At 37.4% G+C, this 24,855-nt stretch overlaps 2 protein-coding genes across 3 annotated transcripts in view; both read left to right on the top strand.

The window, feature by feature from the left end:
• The window catches only part of cers5 (ceramide synthase 5), a 30,346-nt gene extending 11,882 nt beyond the window's left edge, over positions 1–18,464 (top strand). The window contains exons 2-10 of one of the 2 annotated variants that reach the window (XM_042508598.1): positions 358–463; positions 3,201–3,331; positions 3,691–3,748; positions 3,897–3,947; positions 6,656–6,748; positions 10,934–11,062; positions 12,080–12,186; positions 13,758–13,914; positions 17,357–18,464. In XM_042508598.1, the coding sequence (XP_042364532.1) occupies positions 358–463; positions 3,201–3,331; positions 3,691–3,748; positions 3,897–3,947; positions 6,656–6,748; positions 10,934–11,062; positions 12,080–12,186; positions 13,758–13,914; positions 17,357–17,521 (997 nt within the window). In that variant the 3' untranslated portion in view covers positions 17,522–18,464. Of the gene's footprint in view, positions 1–357; positions 464–3,200; positions 3,332–3,690; positions 3,749–3,896; positions 3,948–6,655; positions 6,749–10,933; positions 11,063–12,079; positions 12,187–13,757; positions 13,915–14,719; positions 15,108–17,356 lie in introns of those variants that run through there. The other variant, XM_042508607.1, reaches the window with a different exon arrangement.
• A 2,904-nt stretch (positions 18,465–21,368) lies between these two features.
• Positions 21,369–24,165, top strand: LOC121961568. The gene is made up of 5 exons (XM_042511620.1): positions 21,369–21,540; positions 22,174–22,279; positions 22,404–22,588; positions 23,191–23,301; positions 23,479–24,165. The coding sequence occupies exons 1-5, from the start codon at positions 21,532–21,534 to the stop codon at positions 23,878–23,880; spliced, it is 813 nt and encodes a 270-aa protein (XP_042367554.1). The 5' UTR covers positions 21,369–21,531; the 3' UTR covers positions 23,881–24,165.
• The last annotated feature ends 690 nt before the right edge of the window (positions 24,166–24,855 follow it).

The following is a 24,855-nucleotide window of genomic DNA, read 5'->3' as shown; positions in this document are numbered from 1 at the left end:
ATTTTATGAAACCTGCATTGTTTACGTTCATGTTTAACAGCAAGACTTCCAAGTCATCTTTTTTCTGCCTTTCCTGGTGCATATTTTGGCTCCCATCTGATTATCCATGCACTGATTTGACTTACTTGTGAGAATATCATACCATCTAATGTCAACAAAAGCAGCTATCCCTGTAAAATATTTTCCCACTTCAGGTGTTTAATACAAAGATTCTCTGTTTTGATTGAGTAAAGGAACCCTAGCTTGTGTTATTTAAAACTTGTGCCAAACAGGTCCTGTGAGTTTTCCTCTGCGCATGTTGGTGTGAATGTTTTACCAACATTGTTTGACATCTCTTCTGTTTCACTGCTGACACAGATTTATCGCCAGTACCTGTGCGCGGAGTCTGCACATCCATCCAGGTGTTGCACGAAGAGCTCAGCCCAATGCAGTGCTGGAGAAAGTGTTTACATCCATCACAAAGGTTCAGTTTCTTTCTCTACGTCTCCTTTCTCCTTTTAAAGAAGCCTTTATATACTTGAGTATTAGTGGTTAATATTATCCAATGATTTTACGATGGATGTAAGATTACAGAGTTAAAAATATGCCGCATCCACAATAAACACTATATACATCCTTTTTATACGAAAAGGTCGGCTTGCCACATTTGGCTATTCGGCGGGACCAGCATTGGTGTTTATTCAACCATAAAGCTTTGATGCAGATGTCTCCACCCTATATTTCATCCCTTTTAACGCTGAACTCATAATCCTGGTACTCGCTCACAGAATAAGTTGTTGATCAACATTCTCTTCATCAGAACTGAATTATGAAAAATGTCTTTCTCTTACGGTGCAATTTATACATATAATAATCCACAGAAGACCTTAAGCTTGGACGCTGCCACCATTACAGCTATAAATACCAAATGTCAGATCTCATTTTAATTGACTGTAAATGCTTTTAACTATACATCATCACCATAATGTGTTAATTATCCTGTATATTTACTTTTACTTTACTTTTAGCTATTATATATTGTTCATTGTTTTGTAAGATTTTATTTCTCTTTAACTGGTTTGCATACTGGTCACAAGTTTACTTAATAATTGTTTTTGTTTTATGTTTTTGTTTATGCTTGGCATCATTTAAAATCAGGTCCCCCTTCATTGATTTCCAAAGTCTTCAATATTGGTTTGATTGGAAATTTGGATTTAAGTACAAAAACAATGCATGTTTAGGCTGCTGTAAGTGACTGATCTTTGCTTGGCTTTAAGGGACTTCTGCAGTAATGAACAATAATCGTATATATGGGAGTTTTCAGAAAAGTCCGAGTTTCTCTGTCATAATTTGAACTTAGATGTTGACATAAAGGGTATTTACAAGTCAAAAATGTGTAAGTACCAAAACTTTATTGGAACAACTGTTCAATTAACAACATAGCAAAAGTAACGTGATCTCGGGAACACCTCGGTACCTGACCTGTTACAGAGACTGCCATAGAACCGCAGCAATGGGATTTAGTTGCAAGTTCCAGAGCTGAAAGGCCATTTCCAGTCTGTCCACTTTCATCTGCCCAAGACAAGTGAAAAAATCAAGTAACACCATCTTCAATAATTAAAAATAATCATTCTTAACTACCTGAAGATAAGCGTGTCTACAAAATGTAATGTTTTATCCTTCTTCTTTTTCCAAGATTCACCAGAATGCATATTCCACTAAACGGTATTTGTATTAAACACAGTGGAGGAGAACATATCAGATACATAATGTGTCAGCTTTAACCATTAAACAACATTGGAGTCTCCTTTTTAGGTCTCAAACTATAGGTTGTCTTAAACTTGACAAGATTAACATTCTACATAGGTCACTTGTATTTTTCGTTGGACTGTTTGGATGCAGTAGCTGACAGAAAGTAAACGGGGACCAAAGCTGTTGCTCAGGCAAACTAAATAACAATGAGAAAAGGTCAAAATAAAAATGTTTGTTTACAATAACTGCCGGGTTAAAAACCCACGCATCATGCACATAAACTGAAATAGCACTGAGCAAACGCTGTCCAAAAAGGGCACACCTAAAAAAAATAAAAAAAACACTATCAGTGTAAGTGTACGCTATATTTGGAATATTTTCACTGCTTTACCTTGCTGCCAGAAAGCTTTTCTCTGTTGGGGATCTGAAGTTGTTCTCTCAAAACCACCAGACTCCACTGACAAAAACAAATATTTTACTTCATTAAAAAGGGGAGTTGCTTGCTTTTTTAGTTTGTTGTTTTTAGGTGGCCGTAATACTGCAGCAGCCCTCGTCCACAGCTCAGCTTCCATGCTGGTAGATTTGATTTATCAAAGATGATAGCAAGGCAACACAGTACAAAAAAGCACAGCAGAAACGTCAGATGTTGGACCACCGTTTTTAACTCTATATCATTAAGTGTTACAATTACGGCCACAATCGAAATCAACTGCTAATTGTCTACCTTGCAGTGTTATTTACGCAGCATAATGGTGATATGGTCTATTCATTAGGCTTACACATTTTATTTTACTGTTTTCTTGGTCCTCTGTGAGTTTGTTCAATTTGACCTACATTCAGAAACGGGAAACTGCCTGCCTTTAAAGCAGACATCCTATCTCAGACACCACACACAAGCTGAAATATTTCTCAGAGTTACAGTATACCCTCTACCAGACCAAAACCAGTCTGTCATGAAATCAGATGCAACAGTTTAGCTGAAACTAAAAAGTCGTGAGTGGCTTTACATGTGATTAAGAGGAAGATGGATCCAGTCGGTGAAACTGATTGTTAATGAATCAAATCAAGAACAAGATGATGAAAAGAAATCACATGGATTTTACTTGGTGGACTGAACTTGGGCACAGACGTGCGTGACGAAACTGTTATGCAAGAGCACATTTCTGTCCTGATGGTAACATTTGCAGAAAATTTCTCACTTCTATTGTAGCATCTTGCAGTTTTCACTAAAAAACTTTTGGAGCAGACGTTCTCCTGATAGTGTTTGTATTCGCTGACTTCTCATGCTTTCATGGAGAATGTTATCTTGAGAGTTTCAGAGATTAAAGCTCTAAATTGCAATATGCTCGAACTCGATACTGTTTACATAATGGCCAAGCTTTTTTTACATTTTTTTATTTCTTTTATCACTCTTGTTGGGCTCTTTAATCAGAGCTGAGCTGTTTTCATTTTCTTTTCTCCCTGCACAGAATCCAGATACTCGCCATCTGGATGGCCTGTCCAAGCAGCTGGACTGGGAGGTGCGGAAGGTCCAGCGCTGGTTCAGACACCGCAGAAACCAAGATAAACCCAGCACACACACTAAGTTCTGCGAGAGCATGTAGGTTTATTCCTATTGTGTTCACCTTTAACCTCTCTGCAGGATTGAGCGCACAATGATTGTTGTTGATGGTTTTTTTTGCAAGGTGTGTGTATGTGCAGTATGTGTGTGTGCTCCAGTATTTCTATCTTTGTGAGGACAAGTTTAAGACCATTAGACTGAGAACATTTTGGCTTGTCCCTGTTGTTATGAAGACTTGGATTCATCTAGAAAATCAGTATGAAAGTCAGATTACGTTAGAGTAAGGATTGTGGTGAAAATTGTCAAGCTAATTGTTTGGTAAAGAATAAGTATATGCTCACAATTGATTTTTGATGCTCGATTTTCTGTATTGTAACTCCTTTTTTGTGTACCCACAGGTGGAGGTTTACATTTTATTTGTGCATATTTATCTATGGCTTCCGGTTTCTGTGGCAGGTGAGCAAACGATTAGATCAATTAATCGAAAATAAGCTAAGCATTGCTTGTTCTTTCATTTAAAGTTTTTGATTTGCTGAATTTATTTTCAAAGATAATAGCATTATGGATTAATTTTATAACTAATACGAGTTTTTTTGTTTTATAGTCTCCTTGGATGTGGGATACACGGCATTGCTGGTACGGTTATCCCTATCAGGTATAATGCTTCTCTAATCTCTGCCATATAATCCTCTGTATAATACAACAAGTACAACTTCAAAAATGACCTCTGAGCTGAAACTATAATGTCGAAACCTGAACTTTTATAGCGGGGCTATTACACTGGATTGCATTACTTTGTACCTAATAAAATGGTGAAAAGTTAACCATGAAAAGTTTAGCTTGTATTGACTTTTTTCCTCCTGATACATTATGCTTGAGTGAACGGCACAGTGTTTAGTTCACTGCCTTTGTCCTGCACCGCATGTTATGTTGTATTCCTGAAGAAAGCATACCCTCGCATACCTGTGAACTAAGAATCTGAAAGCCGAGAAATTTCTTGATAAATTGAAGTCATAAGGGTCCAAGTTTAACAACAACAAAACTCTCAAACATCTTTTGCAGTATATTCCAAGTCTTATTTATCCAGTTGTATGCTCGGTGCTTCCCTAAAATGAAATCCTTGAAACATATCAGTTTGCTCTTCAAAGTCTGAGTCCATTGACAACAGTAATTTTACCTTGCTGAACATGGGAGCTGCTGGTCTTCAGCTGCCTCAATCTGTAGTTAGTTTGTGTTATTGTGTGATTTTGGTGTTTTAAGAGTTAGTTAAGATTCACTGAAGTCACACAATAACACAAACTAACGGATGATAGCAGTGGTAGACCAGCAGCTCCTGTGTTGAGAGGTAAAATAACTGATTTTGTCAACGAAGTCTGGCCTTGTTAAATTTCACTTTTAGTCCAGTTCCCCGTCAGAAAAGGCTGTCTGTTAGGGAAGTACTGAGCATATGACTGCTCCAATGGGACTTGGATTATACTGCACAAGTTGTGTGAGAGTTTGTAAACAGATGATTCTTCTTGATATAGTTTTGCTGTTGTTAAACACATACCTCTATGATTTCAATTTTTGGATTGATTTCTGGATTCTTTGTTCACTGGAAGTATACAAAAACAAAAATGAAGTCTTAAAATATCTCAAATACACAATTACTAATAAAAGGCTTTAAAAAGTGATGAACTATCTTAAATTCAGATTAAACTGGTCATAAATGTTTTTTAGTCAGGTCACCATGATTGTTTTCAGTGGTGGCATTACGGGAAACATAATTTTAACAGAAGGAATCTCTATTTCATGGCAGAACAGACTTTGTTATAACACCCATACAAACTCTATTTTTACCTTTGTGTTTGGACCACACTGTCTGCATCATTAAACTAAGGCCTTGCCAGCCAGACGTCTCATTAGTGTAATTTTTTCCGTAAGCTCAGAGAGTATAATAAATGTAATTTAGCCTCACTGTTCATTTTAAACGGACATCAGTGTTTATTTGAAAGAGTATATTGCCCCTTTTGGTGTGTAATTAGTTCTAAATTTCATATAGAGTGGTATTATAAAAGGTCTTAAAGTCTTTTTTTCATTGATTTCATGGAATTTCTTGTTGCAGATATAACTATCGGTGTTTATAACTGTCAGCTGACTGTCTCTTGCAGATTTAAGTCCAAGACAGGTCCACTGGTAACATTTTTATCATATAGAAACTCAAGCTGGAAGTTTCCTTTCATATTTATTCAGAATACAGCTGTAAAGTTAGAGTATGCTTTGGTGTACAACAAAAGGCTTCATCTGTTTCAGCATTTATTCAGGACAACAGAGATTTTAACCGTCACACTCTACAAACTGCTGACTGTCCATCCTTATCTGCCTTTATTATGAAATCATGTAGATTGCACCCAGTTTAAGACACATAGTCAGACATGACACAGCTTCCTGGATAGCACTGCTTCGCATGCTTTATTGGTTAAGTAAGTTAGGACATCATTGTGAATCAGCACATTGTTGGTCATTTCTTAAATCTTAAAGGAACAGTTCACCCTGAAATCAAAAATACATATTTTTCCTCTTACCTGTAGTCCTATTTATCAATCTAGGCGTGAGTCGCCAAAATATGGAAATATCAGCTACAGAGATGTCTTCTCTCTCTTGAATGCCATGAAACCAGATCGCACTCAGCTTGTGGTGCACAAAGTGCCAAAAAATAAATACATTTGAATAACTCAACATCAATGTCTCTTTCCAGATATCTTGACCTGGTTACTCAAGATAATCCACAAGCTTTGTTGTGAGCAGTTTTATGTAGGATCTATTTTCTTTCTACCGAGCGACACCTTCCAACCGTTTCACCATTACTCATAGACGAGAGGCTGATGACAGCGCAGGATGTGAACATTAATGCTGTCCTCCTCAGCTGAACTGTAACATCATTTAGCTCAGTGGAGCTAGGAGAGCTAGCAGTAGATGCATCCTTCCTTCTGTGTGGTCAAACAGTTGGAGGGTGCTTTTTAGTAGAAAGAAAATAGCTACTACATGAAACTGCTCACAACAAGGTCCCTGGATTATCTTGAGTAATCGGGCCATGATTTCTGAAAAGAGACATTGCTGTGTTTTTCAGATGTATTTTTTGCTTTCGCTTTGAGCACCACCATCGACTTAAAATGTTTTTGAGAGAGGGCTGACGTCTCCGTGGCCGATATATCCAGCATTAGGCAACTAACTCACACCAAAACAGTCTCGATTGATAACTAGGGGAAAATATGCATCTTTGATTTGAGGATGAATATTCCATTTAACACTGTGTGATATCTAATATAGTTTGTGTAAAAAAAAAAAAGATTTCCTGACCCTGTCTAAACTCTGTGTCTTCAGGTCTTGACTCTCGGTCTTTACCGCTACTATGTGACAGAACTGGCTTTCTACTGGTCGCTCATGTTCTCCCAGTTCACTGACATTAAAAGGAAGGTGAGCAGAACAACACTGTCTCTGTTTGGGCTTTACCACACTGGATACTCCACAGATGCCACTCCCTGATAAGCATTTGTTAACGGGTCTATTGTTCCTCATTTTGGCGTGGTAGAAAATATGTTTTTGTGTGTGTGTGTGTGTGTGTGTGTGTGTGTGTGTGTGTGTGTGTGTGTGTGTCCTTGTGTGATGCAAAGTTTTTTGTCAGTCACAATGCATCAAAACTTGACTCTGAGTTTGCTTTGTTACAAGCTCTAAAAGTTGTTTTAATTTTGGATGATCACATGTTTTTTTTTTTTTATTTCGGTGAGGGTTGGGTGGTGCTCCTCAGTCTGTGAATGCTTTGTATTTGCAGCACGAGGGCAACCACTGTCATGTGATTGCAGGATGGAGCAGGCCTAACTCTATTAGAATTACAGAAATTCCTGTGAATGCCAGCGTATTAGAGCTGCAGTTAGTCACAGACATTTTAATGTTTTAGATGTTTCACACAGCAGATGTCTGGAATGTGTGAAGCTCAGAAAGTAGGCCAGTGCTATTTGTTTTATTTTGACGGCTGTGAGCTGAACGCAGAGAGGCAGCTGGACTGATTTCATATTCTGTATAATTCATATTATCTTGATGATGAGGTGTTCAGATTAAGCTCCTGCTCAGCTGATTGTTTCTTTATAATTTTTGTTTATCAAGCTAACGTAAATAAAGCTAAAGGCCTGTCTCAAGTTTTAACCTTTGCTCAGTCACATTGTGATTGCTATTTGCTCCGATCCACAAAGATAGTGAGTAAGTATGCACATTAAAAGGTATTTATTGACAAGCAAAAGAGAATAAATTCATGCAATCTATGGTAAACTGAACAAATTTGAACTTCAACAGAGGAAGACTGTAGCATTTTAGGACCTTTTCAGAGATATTCTGTGATTGTGGATGTTGTGCTTTGCTGACTTTTCAACTCCCAAAGTCTGTGTAGTTTGGACTTTTAGTATTTACTTAATACTCCACAGTGAGAAGAAGTCAGCCTAGAATCTGTCAAAAATGTTGAAACCTCTAGTACCAAAATGTACATTATGTTGATGGCATTTTACACAATGCTCTTCACTGTATTGTCGAGACTAGCAGACCATTAAAAGTGCTGAATGTATGTTCATTTAAGAGATAGCATCAGGTCAGATACACCTTTACTGATTCCCAGGAGGAAAATTCACTTATTGCAGCAGCACAAGCACAGACATGAGTACAGATAGGGAAAATGAAAAACAATAAATAATAATGATACAAAGGGTACCTGTAGTTTGCACTGCAAACAAAAAACCAAAATAAAGTAAAAGAAGGGCTTGGAATAATTTTTTTCTGTATACATGCACTGGTGCATGTGACTTTTAAAATGATATGCACTTTATTTTGTTACTGCATCATTTTGTTTATTTGTCATTTCCCTCAGCACTTCACCATGGCTGCAGACAGATTGCCAACTTTTCAGTTTAATTTGGAGTTGGATAATAAAAATGACCTCAAATTTGACATAGTCATATTTATAGAACATTTCAACAAACCTATTGAAGAACTGTTAAAATGAAAGTTCAGATATGAAGTAATATTTACTGTTATAATGAAATTTTATCAGAGTTGAATTTTCTCCATAACTGTACAATAAAGTAACTTCAGATTTTACATGATCATAGTCACGGTCATCCTGAACATCCTAAAAAAAAAGGTTACATTGAAAATTTCAGAAAACCCCTGCAGGAAAACATTTATTTATTTAATTTATGAGAATTTCAAATTGAGAACATTTCAAATGTATTACATCTTCATTTGAGCTTACTTTTGCTGCACAGTAATGTAGTGAGAGAACTAATGGTCATTTACTGGAACATCCTGAGCAGAATTTCATTGTGCTACTCAGCAAACTTATTATGGAAACTGTTTAATCATTAGGACTTCTTTGGTGATGTAACAATTTTTAACAAGCGCAACAAAATCTAAGCTGGCTTGACTGCTGTTTTACGGTGCTGCTGTTGTGCTGTGCTGCTCTGTCTTGTCTTGTCTGTCTGTGCGCTGTCAGTGTCCTCTTCTGCATTGCAATTTTATCAGTAATAAATTATTTTTCACTACGTGTGTGAGACACTGGAGGTGTGGTGCCAGAGCGTGTGAAAATTGTTCATTGTGTCAAAGCCAATGTATGAGAGTTCGTAGCCCTGAACAGTTATGTGCGCCTGTGCAAGAGGAGCTGAGAATTACATGCACAGTTCAAATTTTACGTATATCACTGTGCATATTTCAAGCCCTGATAGAAATGAAAAAAAAGAAATTATAATCTTAAATTACTAAAAGACTGAGATACTTTATAGAAGGTTGGCTGGAAATATGGAGCAATCAGACCTCAACCCATTCAGATTAAGAAAATAAATATTTTAAGACCAAATAAAGATATTTTTTTTCCTTTTCATTGTGACCTCATTTTGCCTATCTATCCATCCTGCATTCTGCTGTTGTCAGCCCAGATGACTTGACTGTCAGATGCACATGTCTCCTATCTTGCTTTTAAGTCTCTACATGTGTTTGTCTTTGGTTGTTCTGCACTGTTCATCTTCTGTTTGGGTCTAAGTCTGGCTGTATGAATCCAGTTTTATCTGTTTCCTCAAAAAAAGTTAACCTTGTTCTGTTGTTCATGCTGTTACAAAATGTGATCCACCCTGTCACATTCATACACCATACACCAGTCTTTTGTTACAGCTTTTTTTCAAAGTGCAGCAGTAAATGTCATGAATGAGGAGACACATTACTAAAACTCTCAGAGAGGAAAACTGTTTCCAGTGCAAAGAGCACTGACACACATCCACCTAAAAGACTGCATCATGTCTTGTATATTTTGCATTATTCACTATTTCATGGCCTTTGGATGCACAATCTGCCATTTCTGCCCATTTCTGGACGCAAGTTAATTATTTGTGATTTTGAGATAACAAAGCCTGTTTTTTGTTTGTTTTTCTCTGTAATAGCGGTTAATTTATGTTAATTCTTGAGAAAACAAAGGGATGGTTTCTCTAGATAACAACATAATCTATGGTGGTATAAGTATGAAGCCTGCTTCCAGCCAGTCCCTTCCCGAAATGACAGCAACTGATGTGAGTGTTATCTTAGAAAGAACCAATGCAATTTCTGTTTGTGTTTGACCTTGATTAAAGTGCAGGCTGATGCATTGATCAGTAATGCGTAGCTTCTGGCTTCCTCTGACATTTCCAGTGGTATAATTGTGTAGATGCCATCTGTGCATGCCAGCATGTCACGCCTGACCTCATGCATTTTAAGTACGTTATAACATTATACATTACAAGTAGTAAGAGGAAACATCCTCTTTGTCTTCTCATGATAACGAAAGGATTATCTTGTTATCTCAAGATAACAAAGCTCATTTTCTTAAGATAACAAACCAATTAATTCTTAAACTTGAGATAACGACATTATTAAAAAAATCATTGCGATTGTGGCCATTCTCGGCTTCTGTATGTTAGTGATCATATCGCATTAAACTTTTGTGCACTAGCATACACTTGATTTTAGCATTGAATTTACATATCAACTGTAAACTATCCAACTGTCTAGTGTCATCAGAGGTTTGCAAGCTTTTGTGTTCAGTAAATGTCTATCTTGGGCTCTGTGACCAACCTCTACAAGCAAGCCGTTGACTTCTTTTACATATCTATTTAATTAAAACAAATTTTTATACATTTGCATTCTCTGCAAAGCTCCTGCCTCCTTTTGCCATTTGCATTTTTGTTCTTTACTTTATTTCCCTCGTCATTGTGGTTTCAGCCATTTACTCAATGTACTTGATCACAGCTTAAATTACTACCTCTTTTTTCTTCTCTTGCTGTTTAAGCAATCTGCCATGTGTTTAATATGTGTCTTAATATGTTCTTTCTTTGTTTTACAAGAGCTATGTCTTAACATGATGATTTGATTGAACCTGGGACATCTGGGTTAAATGCATGTGTCTTAACAACTTGTTCACCATTGTGCAATTGCAAGGATGGGTAAACTTTTGAATCTCAATTGCATTTACTTTGTAACACACCAGTCCATGCCCTCAATGACCTAACAAAGAGGAGAGATTTGTGTTTTCAGGTAAACGATCAGTGTTCATGCATGCTAACGGTCACTCTCTCTCCATCATTGTGATTTCAGGACTTCCTGATCATGTTCATCCATCACCTGGCGACAGTCGCCCTGATCAGCTTTTCTTACGTCAACAACATGACGCGAGTCGGGACCCTCGTGATGTGTGTACATGACGCCTCTGACTTCCTGCTGGAGGTCAGTCAGACACAGTGGGGACTGTGATCACACACAAAAACTTAAAGATTCAATTGTTTTGAAATAACCACACGATTGCATATTTTAAGCAACTACAGTAACTACAAGGGGTGGGGGAAAATTAATAGTTTGACGCATCACAATTCTTGAAAGGATATATCTTGATGCAGAAAAGTCAGTTATCACAAATTTAAAACCCAATTCTCAACATTATGATCGCCCGTAACAATTTTGTGAGACCCAGCTGCACGTGCTTTTAATTTGATGGTTGAACGTTTAGGACATAAATGTGTCGTATTTACATTCTAGCTATGTCAGTTCCTGATTTCTTTGAGGATGGTGACTGTATTAATAAAAGATAATGTAAGTAAAGGCATCTGTTTATTTTAATTATAAATCATTGCAATATGACGTGTTTTGAAAGTAGCACGCAGTCGCACAGTAAAAGTAATAATCATTTATCAAAAATTTAAAATTTAATGCATGAAAATGTATGGATAAACCTTTTATAATCCATTGTTGTCATATGAATGGAAATACCCACCCCCAGGAAATACAAATCAAATGTGCTGTACTTTATTTTGCCTCTAGCCATTTTTCAGTTAGACTTCAACTTTATTTACAGCTTTTGATACAGCATAAAAAGGTGAAGGTATCTAATTAAAGGCCACAGTGTGTGATGTAATGATGTGTGTTTTGTTATTTTGCGCACATCTGATATTAGACACAAGTTGTCACTAAAATGCTCATACAAAACTGCTGTTGACACAGTAATTGTGTAGCCTTCATTTTTACATTTACATGCAGTTTGCTCTTGTTCAGCAGCCTTTTTGCTTTATTTCAGTTGGTTTCTTAAACAATGCATATGACTTGTCATGGTTGTTAATGTTTCTAGTCACTTCATCGTGGCTCAGATCCAGTTAGATTAGTGTTGATCTACGGCAAAAAAAAAAAAAAATACTGTATGTTACATAACTTACCATTGACTTTAACTTCTGTTATTTTCTTTTACAACAGGCTGCCAAGCTGGCCAACTACGCCAAGTACCAGCGCTTGTGTGACTTCCTCTTCATTGTGTTTAGTGTGGCATTCTTCATCACACGACTAGTTATATATCCAATATGGTGAGTTCTCAGTGAGACCTGCAAATTCAGAGTAAATATTATAACTACCCTGCCATAACATTTATGAATTTTATAGATGCATAAGAGCCATTTGCAATGATTGTATTTTTACAGGAAATAATAATTTAGCTTTAGCTTTGAAGCTTTGAAGGTGTGGCTGAGCTCAGGCTAAAGAATGACAGGATAATGCACTATTTGAGCTTTGTTTTGCTAGCTTTATTGCTTGCACAGAACACATTATAATCTTACAGTGCTTTCATGTCTTCAATTACTGTAATTTCAGTTCATATCCTGTAGCTAAAAATAGTAACTGGTCAGCAGCACACAACCTGTACTTCTTGAGAGTGATGTGGGAAACCTCCATGTTCTGTTGTATAGAATTAACTCTAATGTGATGCAGCTACCATTAGTTTGTAAATAAGACCAGTGGCACTTTCATTATCATTTTGCTTCTTGCCCAGAGCTCTGCAGAGCTGCAAGCTCATGTTTAGGTTTAAGGCAGCTTATCAGATACCGACTGTTCCTCGACAGAGACCTGGATGTTGAGGCTGAATCTCCAGAGACAATAGAGAACCTATCATTGATGAACGTAACCTGAGCAGCTATATTCAGTGTCTTGGTGTGGATGAGTGATAAAGCTAGTGTTGCCGGTACAGCTCCCTGAACTGAAATCTATACCTCTGCTGGGGGAGGTGGGTCTGTTGACAACCTCCTGTCACTCACCTGGAGTTAAAGGAAGACGTGACCTCACCAACCATTCACCTAACATTACAGTCAAGCTTTGTTACTTGGTTGCAATTGGCATTCAAATGGGAATTACAATCAGTACTTTTATATTGGGTCTTTTTAGAAGAGTGCTGATTAATGATATGATTTAAGTACAACATAAAGACCTTAATTGACCCCAACGGCCAGAAGAAAATGTTGGCATAGTGTGTTTTCATACTTCATACTTCATTTCCTATCATCGTTTTTAAAGTGACGCAGTATATGAAATAACTTTCTCATCAACAGGTGGAGGGGATGGTGGGTGGCATGAAATGTAGTTAAATCTCCCTCCAAGCTGCAGACCACTGCATAGCTCTGTTCAAGGCTAACTGACAAAACCAGTTGTTTTTTTAGTGAGTCATCACTGCGTTTTCAGTGGCTTATAAGCCGCAAAACCTAGGTGTTTTATAACTCATTGCTGTGTTTCCTCCAGGATGGAGCCACCTAAAGCAGTTGTTTTATACTGAGACATTGCTTTGTATCCAATTGGGGTAGTGCCATGAAAAGTGGTTGTTTTTTTTAACTAGATAATGCTGCATTTCCCGCCAGGATAGTGCCACGAAAAATGGATGTTTTTTACCGACACACTGCTGAGTGTCCAGTTGGGATAGTGCCACGAACAGCAGATGTTTTCCTACTGAGACATTGCTGATTTTGTGCTGAGATAGTGCCACTAAAATCTTTTTTTTTTTTTTAGACATTGCTGCGTCTTCCACTGGAATTGAGACACCAAAACTTGATATTTTAAGCCAAAATATGATCTTTATCTAAACATAACATCTCTTTGTCTCCTTGTCTTCCAGGGTACTGAACTCCACTATGTTTGAGAGCTGGGCCATAGTTGGGCCGTACCCATCCTGGTGGCTCTTCAACCTCTTGTTGCTGGTTCTCCAAGTGCTGCATATCATCTGGTTCTACCTCATAGCACGTATAGCTGTTAAAGCCATCCTGCGAGGCAAGGTGGGTCATCGCACAAACACAATACTGAGAAGTACTTTAGTGTAGAGCAACAGTTAGTGATTTAAATTATTGGTTGATGGAAAGAAAATTAATCTTAAACTATCTGTTATGATGGTTTGAACAGAACAAAAATTCACAACTTCCTCTCAAATATGAAGATTTTCCATTTCTTACAAGGTTGTATATATATTTTGATTTTAGGTTTTTTGGTCACACAATAAAAGACATTTAAAGATGTCCCCTTTGGGCTTTCAGAAATTCTAATGGGTATCTTTGCAATAGTTTTTGAAATTTTATTGAGCAAAGTATTATTATCTTGATTCTTTAACCTACTAAGTGGTTTGACATCCTACAAATCCAAACTATCTCTGCACAAGAACACCTGTTCTCATCTACTAAAACATTCGATCATCTTCTGACTGGTTTAGTTTACTGTAAGAAGCACCTGTTAGTTTCACTTCTGTGCAGTGTAATTTAACGAGGTTTAGTGCAGCTCAAACTCTGTCCAGAGTGGTTTCATTGGAAAACAATCACATGGTTCAGAAGTTTTCTTTCATGCTATTATGTCAGCGAAGATGAAAAAATTCTCCTAAACTTATTGACCCCAAAACATTGACTTGAAAGGGCTTTACAAATCAAATACAACAATAAAATCAAGTCAAATAAATATTAGTCCCACCCAGAAAGCTGTCTATGACTACGATCTTTACAGGAAAACAACATCATAGCTATATTTGGTGATGCATTTGCTGCCTCTATACTTTTATTCCCAGCTGTCTCTGACACTGTCTCATTCTCTCTGCAGACGGCGTTTGTTTCTTCTCCCTCTGGAATGAGAGAGAGAGATCCTGTCTTTCTGTCTGTTTTTGTCCAATGAGCCCTTCTCCACTTCTCTCTCGCTTCCTCTTCGTTTGCTTTGTCCACTTGAGACCTTTACCTTCTCTGTTTCTGGCTGTAAGTTTCTGTTGACTCCCTCCTGCTGTGATTCTTTTCACACATCTTTAAGGGATTGTTAAGATTTTTGTTGGGTTGTATGAAGTTCTTACCATAGTCAGTGTATAATAGATAGCAGTCTGCATGCCACCAGTTTGGAGAAACAGGCAGGACTAACACAAACAACATACTACTGTGGACAAGGGCGACAGCAAAACCTATTTTAGTCGCCTATAAAAATGTATGCTATTTTGAGAATATTTTCACAGCTTTACACTGCTGTCAGAAAGTGATTTCCTTTGGGGATCTGCCCTTTTATCCGTCTCTTCAGTCCCAGACGTTAGTGAGAAAAACTGATTAGTCAGTTTGCGTTATTGAATGACTGTGATGTTTAAAAAGGTTAGTGCAGATTCACCAAAGCCATGCAAAAACGCAAACTAACCGATTAAGGCAGCGGTAGACCAACAGCTCCTCTGTTTTGCAAGGTACAAGCACTGTTTTTGGTGGCTTTAAAGAGAGCATAGTTGGATAAAACAGCTTTATTTCCCCATTTGTAATTGCTGCCTGAGGGCAAGATAAAGCAGTGAAAATATTCTAAATGTAGCATAGACTTAAAGTGATATAGTGTTTTAAATGGCTAGAATTATTTTACTGCTGACCCCTTCCACAGCAATACATTGCTTCTTTGGTGGTACTCATGTCTGCCTCACCAAACAGAAGCATACCCATAGCCATTTACTGTCTACGGATATGTACCTTATATAACCCAATTTAAAAGGATCTAAACTATTTCTCTTTAAATTATACAGATGTTGCAGTAAAATCACCTAGGCTCAGTCTCACTCACAAAGACGACAGTAAGAATTGTAAATGATAAGTGAATGTGGTAATAGTGTCATGAATGTAAGGTATGTGTAACTGTTTCTCATTAGGCAGCAGCATGATGAAACTGTGCAGTACCACCACCCTGTGGTTATTTGCGGTAATAAGAAATTTGTGGGACATGAAGCTGCATGATAAAACACACCTGTCACTGGACTAAACCAGTGGTTCCCAACCTGCTTGTGACCCCTTCATGTAAAGTGAATGCAATGCAATCATTGGTCATATGTTATGCATTGTATGCCTCCCGAACCAGTCAAGATGCTCTTCCCCCGCCAGCACAGAAGATATATATATATCATTATATCGTATATACTATACGATCTGCACAAGTGCAAGGTGGACACCCGAGTCTGGAGTCTGAAATTATCAATCAGTAGTCAAGCAGCATTGTTAGTAGAGCAGGGACTGCCTTGTGGGTACTAACATCCAACAGTCTGGTGTGTTTTGACCTCCAGTGCTCAGAGGAAAGATGGAATAACTGTGTAAAGCAATAGTGTGAAAAACAATTATCAGTATACTATGTTGAAAAAAAGTCAGATTAGAGCATGTCACAAAATTGTAACAAATCATCATTGTATAGTATGTGGTGAAAAATACCATGAAAACATCATAGTAATGTATGTCTTTAAAAATACCCTAAAACTTCATAATAACATATGTTGTCAAAAATATTATGAAAATGTCATAGTATAGTTTGTGGTCAAAAAGATCATCAAATCATCATATAATAGTCTGGGGTCAAAGATATGACAAAGATGTCATAGTGTAGTATATCCTCATAGTATGGTATGTCCTCAAACAAAACATAAAAAGTCACAGTTAAGTGTGTTGACAGAACTATAAGAACAACTATATGTAGTATAGTATATTGTCAAAAATGTTAAAAAAAAATGTCATTGTATAGTATGTTGTCAAAAATCTGAAAACATCATAGTGTATTATGTCCTCAAAAATACCCCAAGAAGGTCATAGTATATCTTCAAAAAAAAAAATACAATAAAAACATAACAGTATGGAGCTGAAAATGTCAGAAGAAATTATAGTATGAATTAAATAATATATGTTGTTATGTATGTGTTGTCAAAAATATCATAAAAACACCATAGTATAGTATGGGGTCAAAAATATCATAAAGAAATTATATTATAGTATGTTATCAAAAAACACGCTCCTCATAATATAGTATGTCGTCCAAAATCATAAAAGAACATCATAGTATAGTATGTTGTCCACAATCACGGAAAAACGTCATAGTTTAGTACTTGTCCAAAATCGTGAAAAAATGCCATAGTATAGAATCGTCTAAAATGATGAAAAAAATCGCCATGGTAAAGTATATGTTCAAAATCACAAAAAAACCCATTATAGTTCAGTTATGTTGTCCACAATCACGAAAAAAAGTCATAGTTTAATATGTCGTCCTAAATCTCGAAAATTCGCCATATTACAGTATGTCATCCAAAATCACAAAAAAACATCATAGTATGGTACGTCGTCCAAAATCACGAAAAAATGCCATTGTGGAGAACGCTTTCCAAAATCACGAAAAAACACAATAGTTTAGAATGTAGTATTGCTCATATAAAAAAATAACATCCTGTTTCCTTCTTCGCCTGTTTTTTAGGTATGCAACGATGTCCGCAGTGACATTGAGAGCAGCTCAGAGGAAGAGCCCGACACGCTCAAAGACGGCCTCAAGGCTGCTCCTCATACTTCCAAGGGGGAAAACGGCACAAACGGCCACTGTGCTTCTGCCAAAGCTCGAGTGCAGAACCACAGCAGTTGGTGACATGAAGCTGGGAGCCTCCTGCACTTTGTCTCTCACATCCAAGTCTCTAAGAACGTTTTTTGTCTTTTGACATTCCCTTGAAGTGCAAGGCTTAGGCACGCACGCAGACACACACACACACACACACACACACACACACACACACACACACACACAGTCTACTATCACACATAACACTGACAGTGGGTGCGCACAGATACATGAACTGACGATGGATATGCAGACATGCAGACACTTGACATTTGCTTTGAAGAGCCCTGTAATGATATTTACAACAAAACTCCAGGAGTGACATGTTAACGCTGAAATTATATGAAAATCAGTTAAACCAAGTGATTTGCATAGCCTTAATTTTCAAATGATGGGATATATTTTGTGCTGAGTATAGCTGCAGATGTAGATTGGTTTCAATGTTCTCTCCCAGTTTTATTGGTCAGATGAACTTGATTATTTTTGTGTAAAGGGGTATTTCACACTGGATCAGGCAGATAACACCTTTATTGGGGGCTTAAAGTTGAAGTATATTTAATTTCTAATCTGTGTTTAAGGAAGGCAGACATCTCAGCAGGTGATATCTCCAACACTGCAACTCGCACCAACACAATCGAGGTTGATGAATTGCACTACAGGTAAGAGGAAACTTATGTATTTTTTGATTTTAGGAGTGAGCTGTCCCCACTTGAAAGTTTAAACAGCAGCAGTTTCTGCCCTCTGCGATTTATTGTGGATTTACCCATTAATGATGTTTGGCAACTTTGTGATTTGTTTATTTCTGTTTTACTGTTTTTTACTTCTCCTGAGACCAAATGTTTATGAAATTGTTTGTCACTGCCTATAGAGGAATCAAGGTATGAGAACTGTACTAAATGTCTGGTATCACGTTCTCCCTTGAGTCCCTTGTAAAATGTATATGTTTCCAATTATATTCTGTTGTTGAAAGCTGTGTTTCTTGTTGCAGTTGTGTTTCTAAACACTACATTGCTTAGCGTGGTTAGAGGCATTTAATATCTTATGATACAATTACAGCCATCTTCTGAAAAGTCATGGATTTTAGAATTAACGCATTCATGATTTAGCAACCAACAAAACAAAGGAGGAATGGAAAAAAACAAGGAAAGTACATCTCGAATCAGTCTTTAATGGCTTAAGGGTCCTGGTTTTCTGCTGCCAATTTGAGCTGCTTTTGCTTCTGCATGTTGCGGTATCCTCGCATCACACACAGGTAGCCTCTGTGAGCTATCAGCAGCATTATCGTGGCAGAAAACGTCTTATAGCCAATGTCAGCAAGCCGCTTTCCAGACACCATTGTGAGGATCCTGAAGGGAACAAGCGGGAGTCAATCATGAGTCATGAAAAAAACATTATAGTATAGTATGTCGTCCAAAATCAGGAAAAAAAGTCATAGTATTATATGTCGTCCAAAATTTTAAAAAACATCATAGTATGTAGTCCAAAATCAAGAAAGAACGTCATAGTATGGTATGTCATCCAAAATCAAGAGAAAACTTTATAGCATAGTACGTCGTCCAAAATCACAAAAGAAACGTCATAGTATAGTACATTGTCCAAAATCACAAAAAATGCCATAGTAGAGTATATCGTCCAAAATCACGAAAGAACGCTATAATATAGTATGTCGTCCAAAATCAAAAAAGAATATCATTGTATAGTATGTTGTTCAAAATCACCAAAAAATGCCATAGTATTGTTTGTTGCCAAAATCAAGAAAAAAAATGTCATAGTATAACAAACCGCCAAATTCCAAAAAAAAAACATATGCCATTCTTCGACATACTATATTATGACGTTTTTGGCCTTTTTTCGACATGCAATACTATGACATGACATATACTGAATACTGAATTTTCCATGCCAAGCACTTTGTTGATTATCGTCCTGACTCATATATCAGTCGAGTTTTCATCAGACATCACTGCGGATACTTAATATTATGTTTCAACACCATATGACCCTTATATCAGCAGAGCAGACAGATATATTTGCCAATATTTTATTTTATTTAAGCCTTAAAATATAATTTGACTATAGATTCATACAGTTCAGACTCTGATTGTGATATTGCAGATCAAATTAAAGCATGTAAAGTTGAGTGGTATATGGTTTTGGCCGATAAAGCAGGTGAAGCTGTCCTGATACAAGTAAGACCTGTGTTGGCAGATGCGTCTGTCGAAATCAAGGAATATTGCTAAAGAAATGTCAAAGTAAAATCTGAGGTAATTTAGAAACTGTGATGTAATAACATACTTTGTCCATCAGAGAGTACTGACATGTTTTAATTTTCAAGTGTATGGTATTTTGTTTGTGTGTCTGTGACTCCTTGCCCCCCTTGTATATGAAAGGTTTTCACAATTCTGGCATTATCTGGTTAAACTGAAGCCATGGATTTTGTACTGTTGCATAAGTGCTTTGCTTGTGAGGCTTGAACTGCCAACCTAGGAGACTCCAGCTGGCTGTCTTACCCCCTGAACCATAATTCAGTTACCTTTACACCGTTACACCCTTTTGGATGTTCCTTTTAGTTTTGGACACATTTGGACAACCATTAAAAGTCACCTGTCCCCGATAAGGCTTGATCCCACAACCTCAAAGATGCCAACCAGCCATCAAACCCACTGAGCCAAACCTCCTGACACTAACTGTTTCTGATGTTATCTTTCACACTCTAGTTTGGACAGCAGTCTTAAAGAAAGAAAGAAAGAAAGATAAAGTTAAATCTCACAACCTGAAACACTCTTAGAACTAATCCAAATGACACTTTTGCCATTATTTTTCCCTCTCTGGTGTGGACAGCTGCTTGTAAAAGTCACCTTTTCTGGATGAACTCACAATCTGATAGGTTGCAGGCAAGCACTCTAACCAACTGAGTTTAACCTTCAGACATTTCAACAGAGTTTTTAATTTGCACATGAAGATCTTCTCTGGGAAGCGGCCTGTAAAACTAACCTGCCCTGGATGGTTCAAACTTGATATTCCAAATAGTTTTTGTTTTAATATTAATTAATTAATTAATTTACATGAAATTTTCCTGGTTTAGTCTACAAATGATGTACACTAAGATGGTGTGGAATTTATGTGCCTCCCAGTGCTATCTAGTGGGAGTTTTAAACCTAATTTCTTCTTTTATTTTTCTATTTTTAATTTAAAACAGTTTTGAGCCTCACATCCGCACAATTGCTGCACTAAAGCTCTGGTAACAGTTACACTGCTGGTTATCACGCAGATTTCCGTATGAATCGCAGCTGACGTGAAGCACACTGAACTCCGGTGCGTCTGTTTTAATGTTTATAAAAGTTAAAGTCTTCTGACTAAACATTTCTCCTTTTTCACAACAAGCTAGCACCATCGGTTAACGGTCAGCGGTGCTGTTTACACTATTTTTTCGTCACTCCTGTCTTTGTTACGTCTCCTTTCAGAGCAAAAACTTACATATTTCTTACCTATTGTTTTTAAAGGCGATACGCAGCGCAGGTTACGGTTGTTGTCCTCAATGTCAGCGCGCAGACGAGTGAAGTGAGCTCACGAGATAACCAACCTTCGCTTTCGTAAGGTACGGAAAGCCAGGAGGAACTTTTCTCTTCCGCCGATCGAGCCACAGAGCGCCACCTGGTGACCCGGAGAAAAAAAAAAAAGACAGTTAGCAGTTTTCTTCGTCGACCACAACTTATAAAGTCACATCAAACATAACGGAGACATTTAAATAAATCAAATCTACATAAACAGAGTGTTTGGCGTCACCGCACCTGGTCACGAGCGTCATGGACGTTTTGTGACTGCGGCCTGTGTTTCCACTCGGGAGTATTTTGGAGGCGCACTGGTTACGATGGTTGATGCCATGGGTGTGTAGTAGCATGAGTCTGGCAGATTTTTTGGTTTATTTTTTTATGTTACTTTTCGGTTTTTCGGTTTGTATCATTGCGGTCCAGAGGTGTGATAACTTTGCTTAGTTGAGTGTTTTATGAAGGGAGAGGAGAGAGCGTTTATCACTCACAATGACAAAGGTGAGCAACAAAACAGAGAACAAATGATTTCTGGCCAACTAACGTTAGACGAGACAAAAAACAAAAGAACTATTTATATGCATGCGCATATATTATATATATATATATATATATATATATATATATATATATATATATATATAGGGGTAATGTACAAAATATCAAACAAAAACGTTTAAGGAATTACAAATGTGTTTTTTCAACTTTACTGTCTTTCAGTCCGTGTAATGTTTGGATGTAATGTTTAATTTCTATTTTGAATCCTTGTATTTTGGGTTTCTTTTGAGTCCATTTACATTTATGAATGTAATATTTACCATAAAAATACATGCAAATATTTTAAAAATCATTTTTACCATAAAAAAAATGTCTTTTTCCAATTGAACCTTTTAACTAGTCAGTGTTTTTTTTTTTAAAGTCAGTTTTCATCCAAAATAAATTAATGCAAAGGCAGTCATAAGATAAATGACAAATACTTTTGATTTTGTTTTTACAAAAGATAATTTTTTTTCCACATCTCTGAATTTAGCGATTACCTGGTAGACAGGATAAATTAAATGTCTGATTTTAAAAGAAACCTATTTGATTTTGTTGGGCTTTGGGTTAATGTTATCTGACTGTGCTCCCTTTCAGAAATTTAATAACTCCGCTGAGTTAGACTCTTTTATTAAAGGAGTGGAGGAGGAGTCGAAGACTAAATTCATCACTTACAGCGTGGACCGGCATTACAATGACAAAGGTAAAGAATGAGCAAATTATTTCTAACTAACGTTAACATTACTAACTCGTCTAATAGATGCCAGCAGTTAATCAGCTAATGAGGATAAATTCTCTTGTCACAAGTGTTGTTATTTGTTTAACAGATTGGGAACCTTTACCCGTTAACCGGGTCTACTGGCAGTGGGCTGGTGGCTCTGGGATGCCGGCCATTGAATTTACTGGGATCCCATTTATGTTTGTGGGGATGAAAAAGCTTGTCTGCCATCAAGGGAAAGACCTCGCCTTAGCCCAGAAGCAGAGGTATGCGGCGGAAAAGGCTAAAAAGATGGTGAGTTTACTCTGTAAACACACACACACACACACACACACACACACACACACACTCACACACACACACTCAGAGTGTGAAAATGTTAACTGATCTTGGTAAAGACTATGTTGTATGTACTAGGAGTTGACAGGTTATCGGCCTGTCCGATTATTGGGGCTGATATTTGGCATTTTGCCGATTAGCTGTATCAGCGATCTGTATTTTAATGATCGCTAATAAAATTAATTAATTAAAAAGTAGAAAGAAAGTGTCAGCATGGGAGGAAACTTGTAAAACCACAGGGAGCTATTTTTATATATTTTTTTTTAAATTAAATGTTCACTGGACTTTATAAAGAAACTTGCTGTACATGATGTTGTATGTCTCAGTTTTGATTTAACATCAAATTCTAAATATTTACAGAAAGACTTTCAATTTTATTGTTAATGTATATCAGTTCCAAACATCGGTCATCAGTCTCATTAAATACTAATAATCTGTATCTGTATACCTGGAAAACCAATATCGGTTAACCCCTAGTATGTACAGAAAGCAAATGCAATTGAATGAAGTTACAAACATTTATTTTATTATTTTCTAACTTCCCTCACATTACACAGATGGTGGACTGCAGTTTGGGCAGCCACAGATCTCTCAGGCAAGACACAAAAAAAGTGGGATGCCCGGCAGCCATATCGATCAGCAAGATTGCAACATTCCCTGAATTTAAGGTCGGTGTAACAAATCGTACTGATGCAGTGATGCGATGGGGCCTACGCAATCATCTGGACAGACATACTTGGTTTTCCCTCTATTTTAGTTTTTCTTTTGGCCCTTTTAGCCGATTTTATCTACTGTTAAATTTTCTTTGGGTTTCTGTACATGATCACTGTTATGATTTGTACTAGGTGATGGAAAACAGGGAATGGAGTAAGAAGACAACTTCCAAGATGCTGAGAGCGGCTTTGGAGAGAGATCCAGTTGTATGGGAAACACGCTACGCTGTCTCACACCAAAGTGAGCATGCTGGACACGCAACAGGCTGTAGTTTGCCCAAACGCAGACGTGCGAGGAAAACAGATCTGAGGAGGACATGTGTCAAACTCACCGAACAGATCATGGAAAAAATCTATATCACTGAGGACCAACACACCCTAAAGGAGCTTTCACAAAAACTAACCACTCTGCTGAAAGACCTCACACCTCAGACCAGGAATGAGGACGGGATGCCGCTGCATCTACAAGCAAAGAGGGTCCGAGTTTCATCAGACGTACCCGTAACAACCCCATCGCCTCAGAGGTCCATTTGAAGACCCCCATCCAGCTACACTGGCAGAGCGGGAGCTCACACCAAAAGCATGCAGTACGCCCACAAAGTGCCTGTAGATCCAGCCGTCGTCTCCCCCGACCCCCCCTCCCTTTCTCTGTTTTGAGTTGTGCTAAATAAAGACGAGGCTGTTTGCGTCGTCCTTCACAGAATCCTGAGCGCCAGAATATTAAGGACCCGTCATTTAGTCTACGTTGGGGATATGGATTCATAGCATGTAGCACTACTTTTATTGTTGTCAAATAAATGTATCTGACCAATTTGAAAATGTTTACTCTTTGTTAGGAGCCATACCCGCTTCCACAGCACAGAGTGGCAGGAAGTAGTGCATTTACTCGGGTAATGTAGCCAGTTAGTTACAATTTGAGGTAGCTTTACTTGAGTATTTTCATTTGATACTACTTTATTATTATTATATGGAGATCTGAAAAGTTATTTAGAAAACAAACAAACGGGGATTAAACTCATGTCAACCAGTGTCATTAATTTATGAGGCAGCAACACTCATCATTGAGTAACTACTCGTTCACGCAGTACATTTAACTCTTTATATTATTGCTCTTCCAGCTTCGACTAATAACTTAAAGTGCAAGAGACTTAGACATGACACTGTAAAACTCATTTAGGGACTGATTTTTTTCAGATTATCTTTATGGAAGATAAGTAGTTTTTGACCTCATTTATAAAACAGCTTATGGACGGCTGGCTGTTGGTTGGTTTCCATTTGCACTTGTGAATATGATATTTATCAAGTATCATTATTATATTTACCATTTTTGAGACTTTCTTTGGGAGACCATCCAAATAGATCAACACCTGAGTTAATTTAAATTGAGGGATTTTCAGTAGCAATATTCCTCAAGATGAAAAGATCTTCCAAAAATCAGCGTGTAACCGAACAAGAGAAAAACAAAGCCTCTGTAGTTTCGGGCTAGACAACAACCAGAAAACAAAACAA

Source organism: Plectropomus leopardus, chromosome 2, assembly GCF_008729295.1.
Source record: "Plectropomus leopardus isolate mb chromosome 2, YSFRI_Pleo_2.0, whole genome shotgun sequence".
Taxonomy (NCBI): Eukaryota; Metazoa; Chordata; class Actinopteri; order Perciformes; family Serranidae; genus Plectropomus; species Plectropomus leopardus.
Note: the sequence above shows the minus strand (reverse complement) of the source record. Positions and strands in the feature narration are given on the sequence as shown.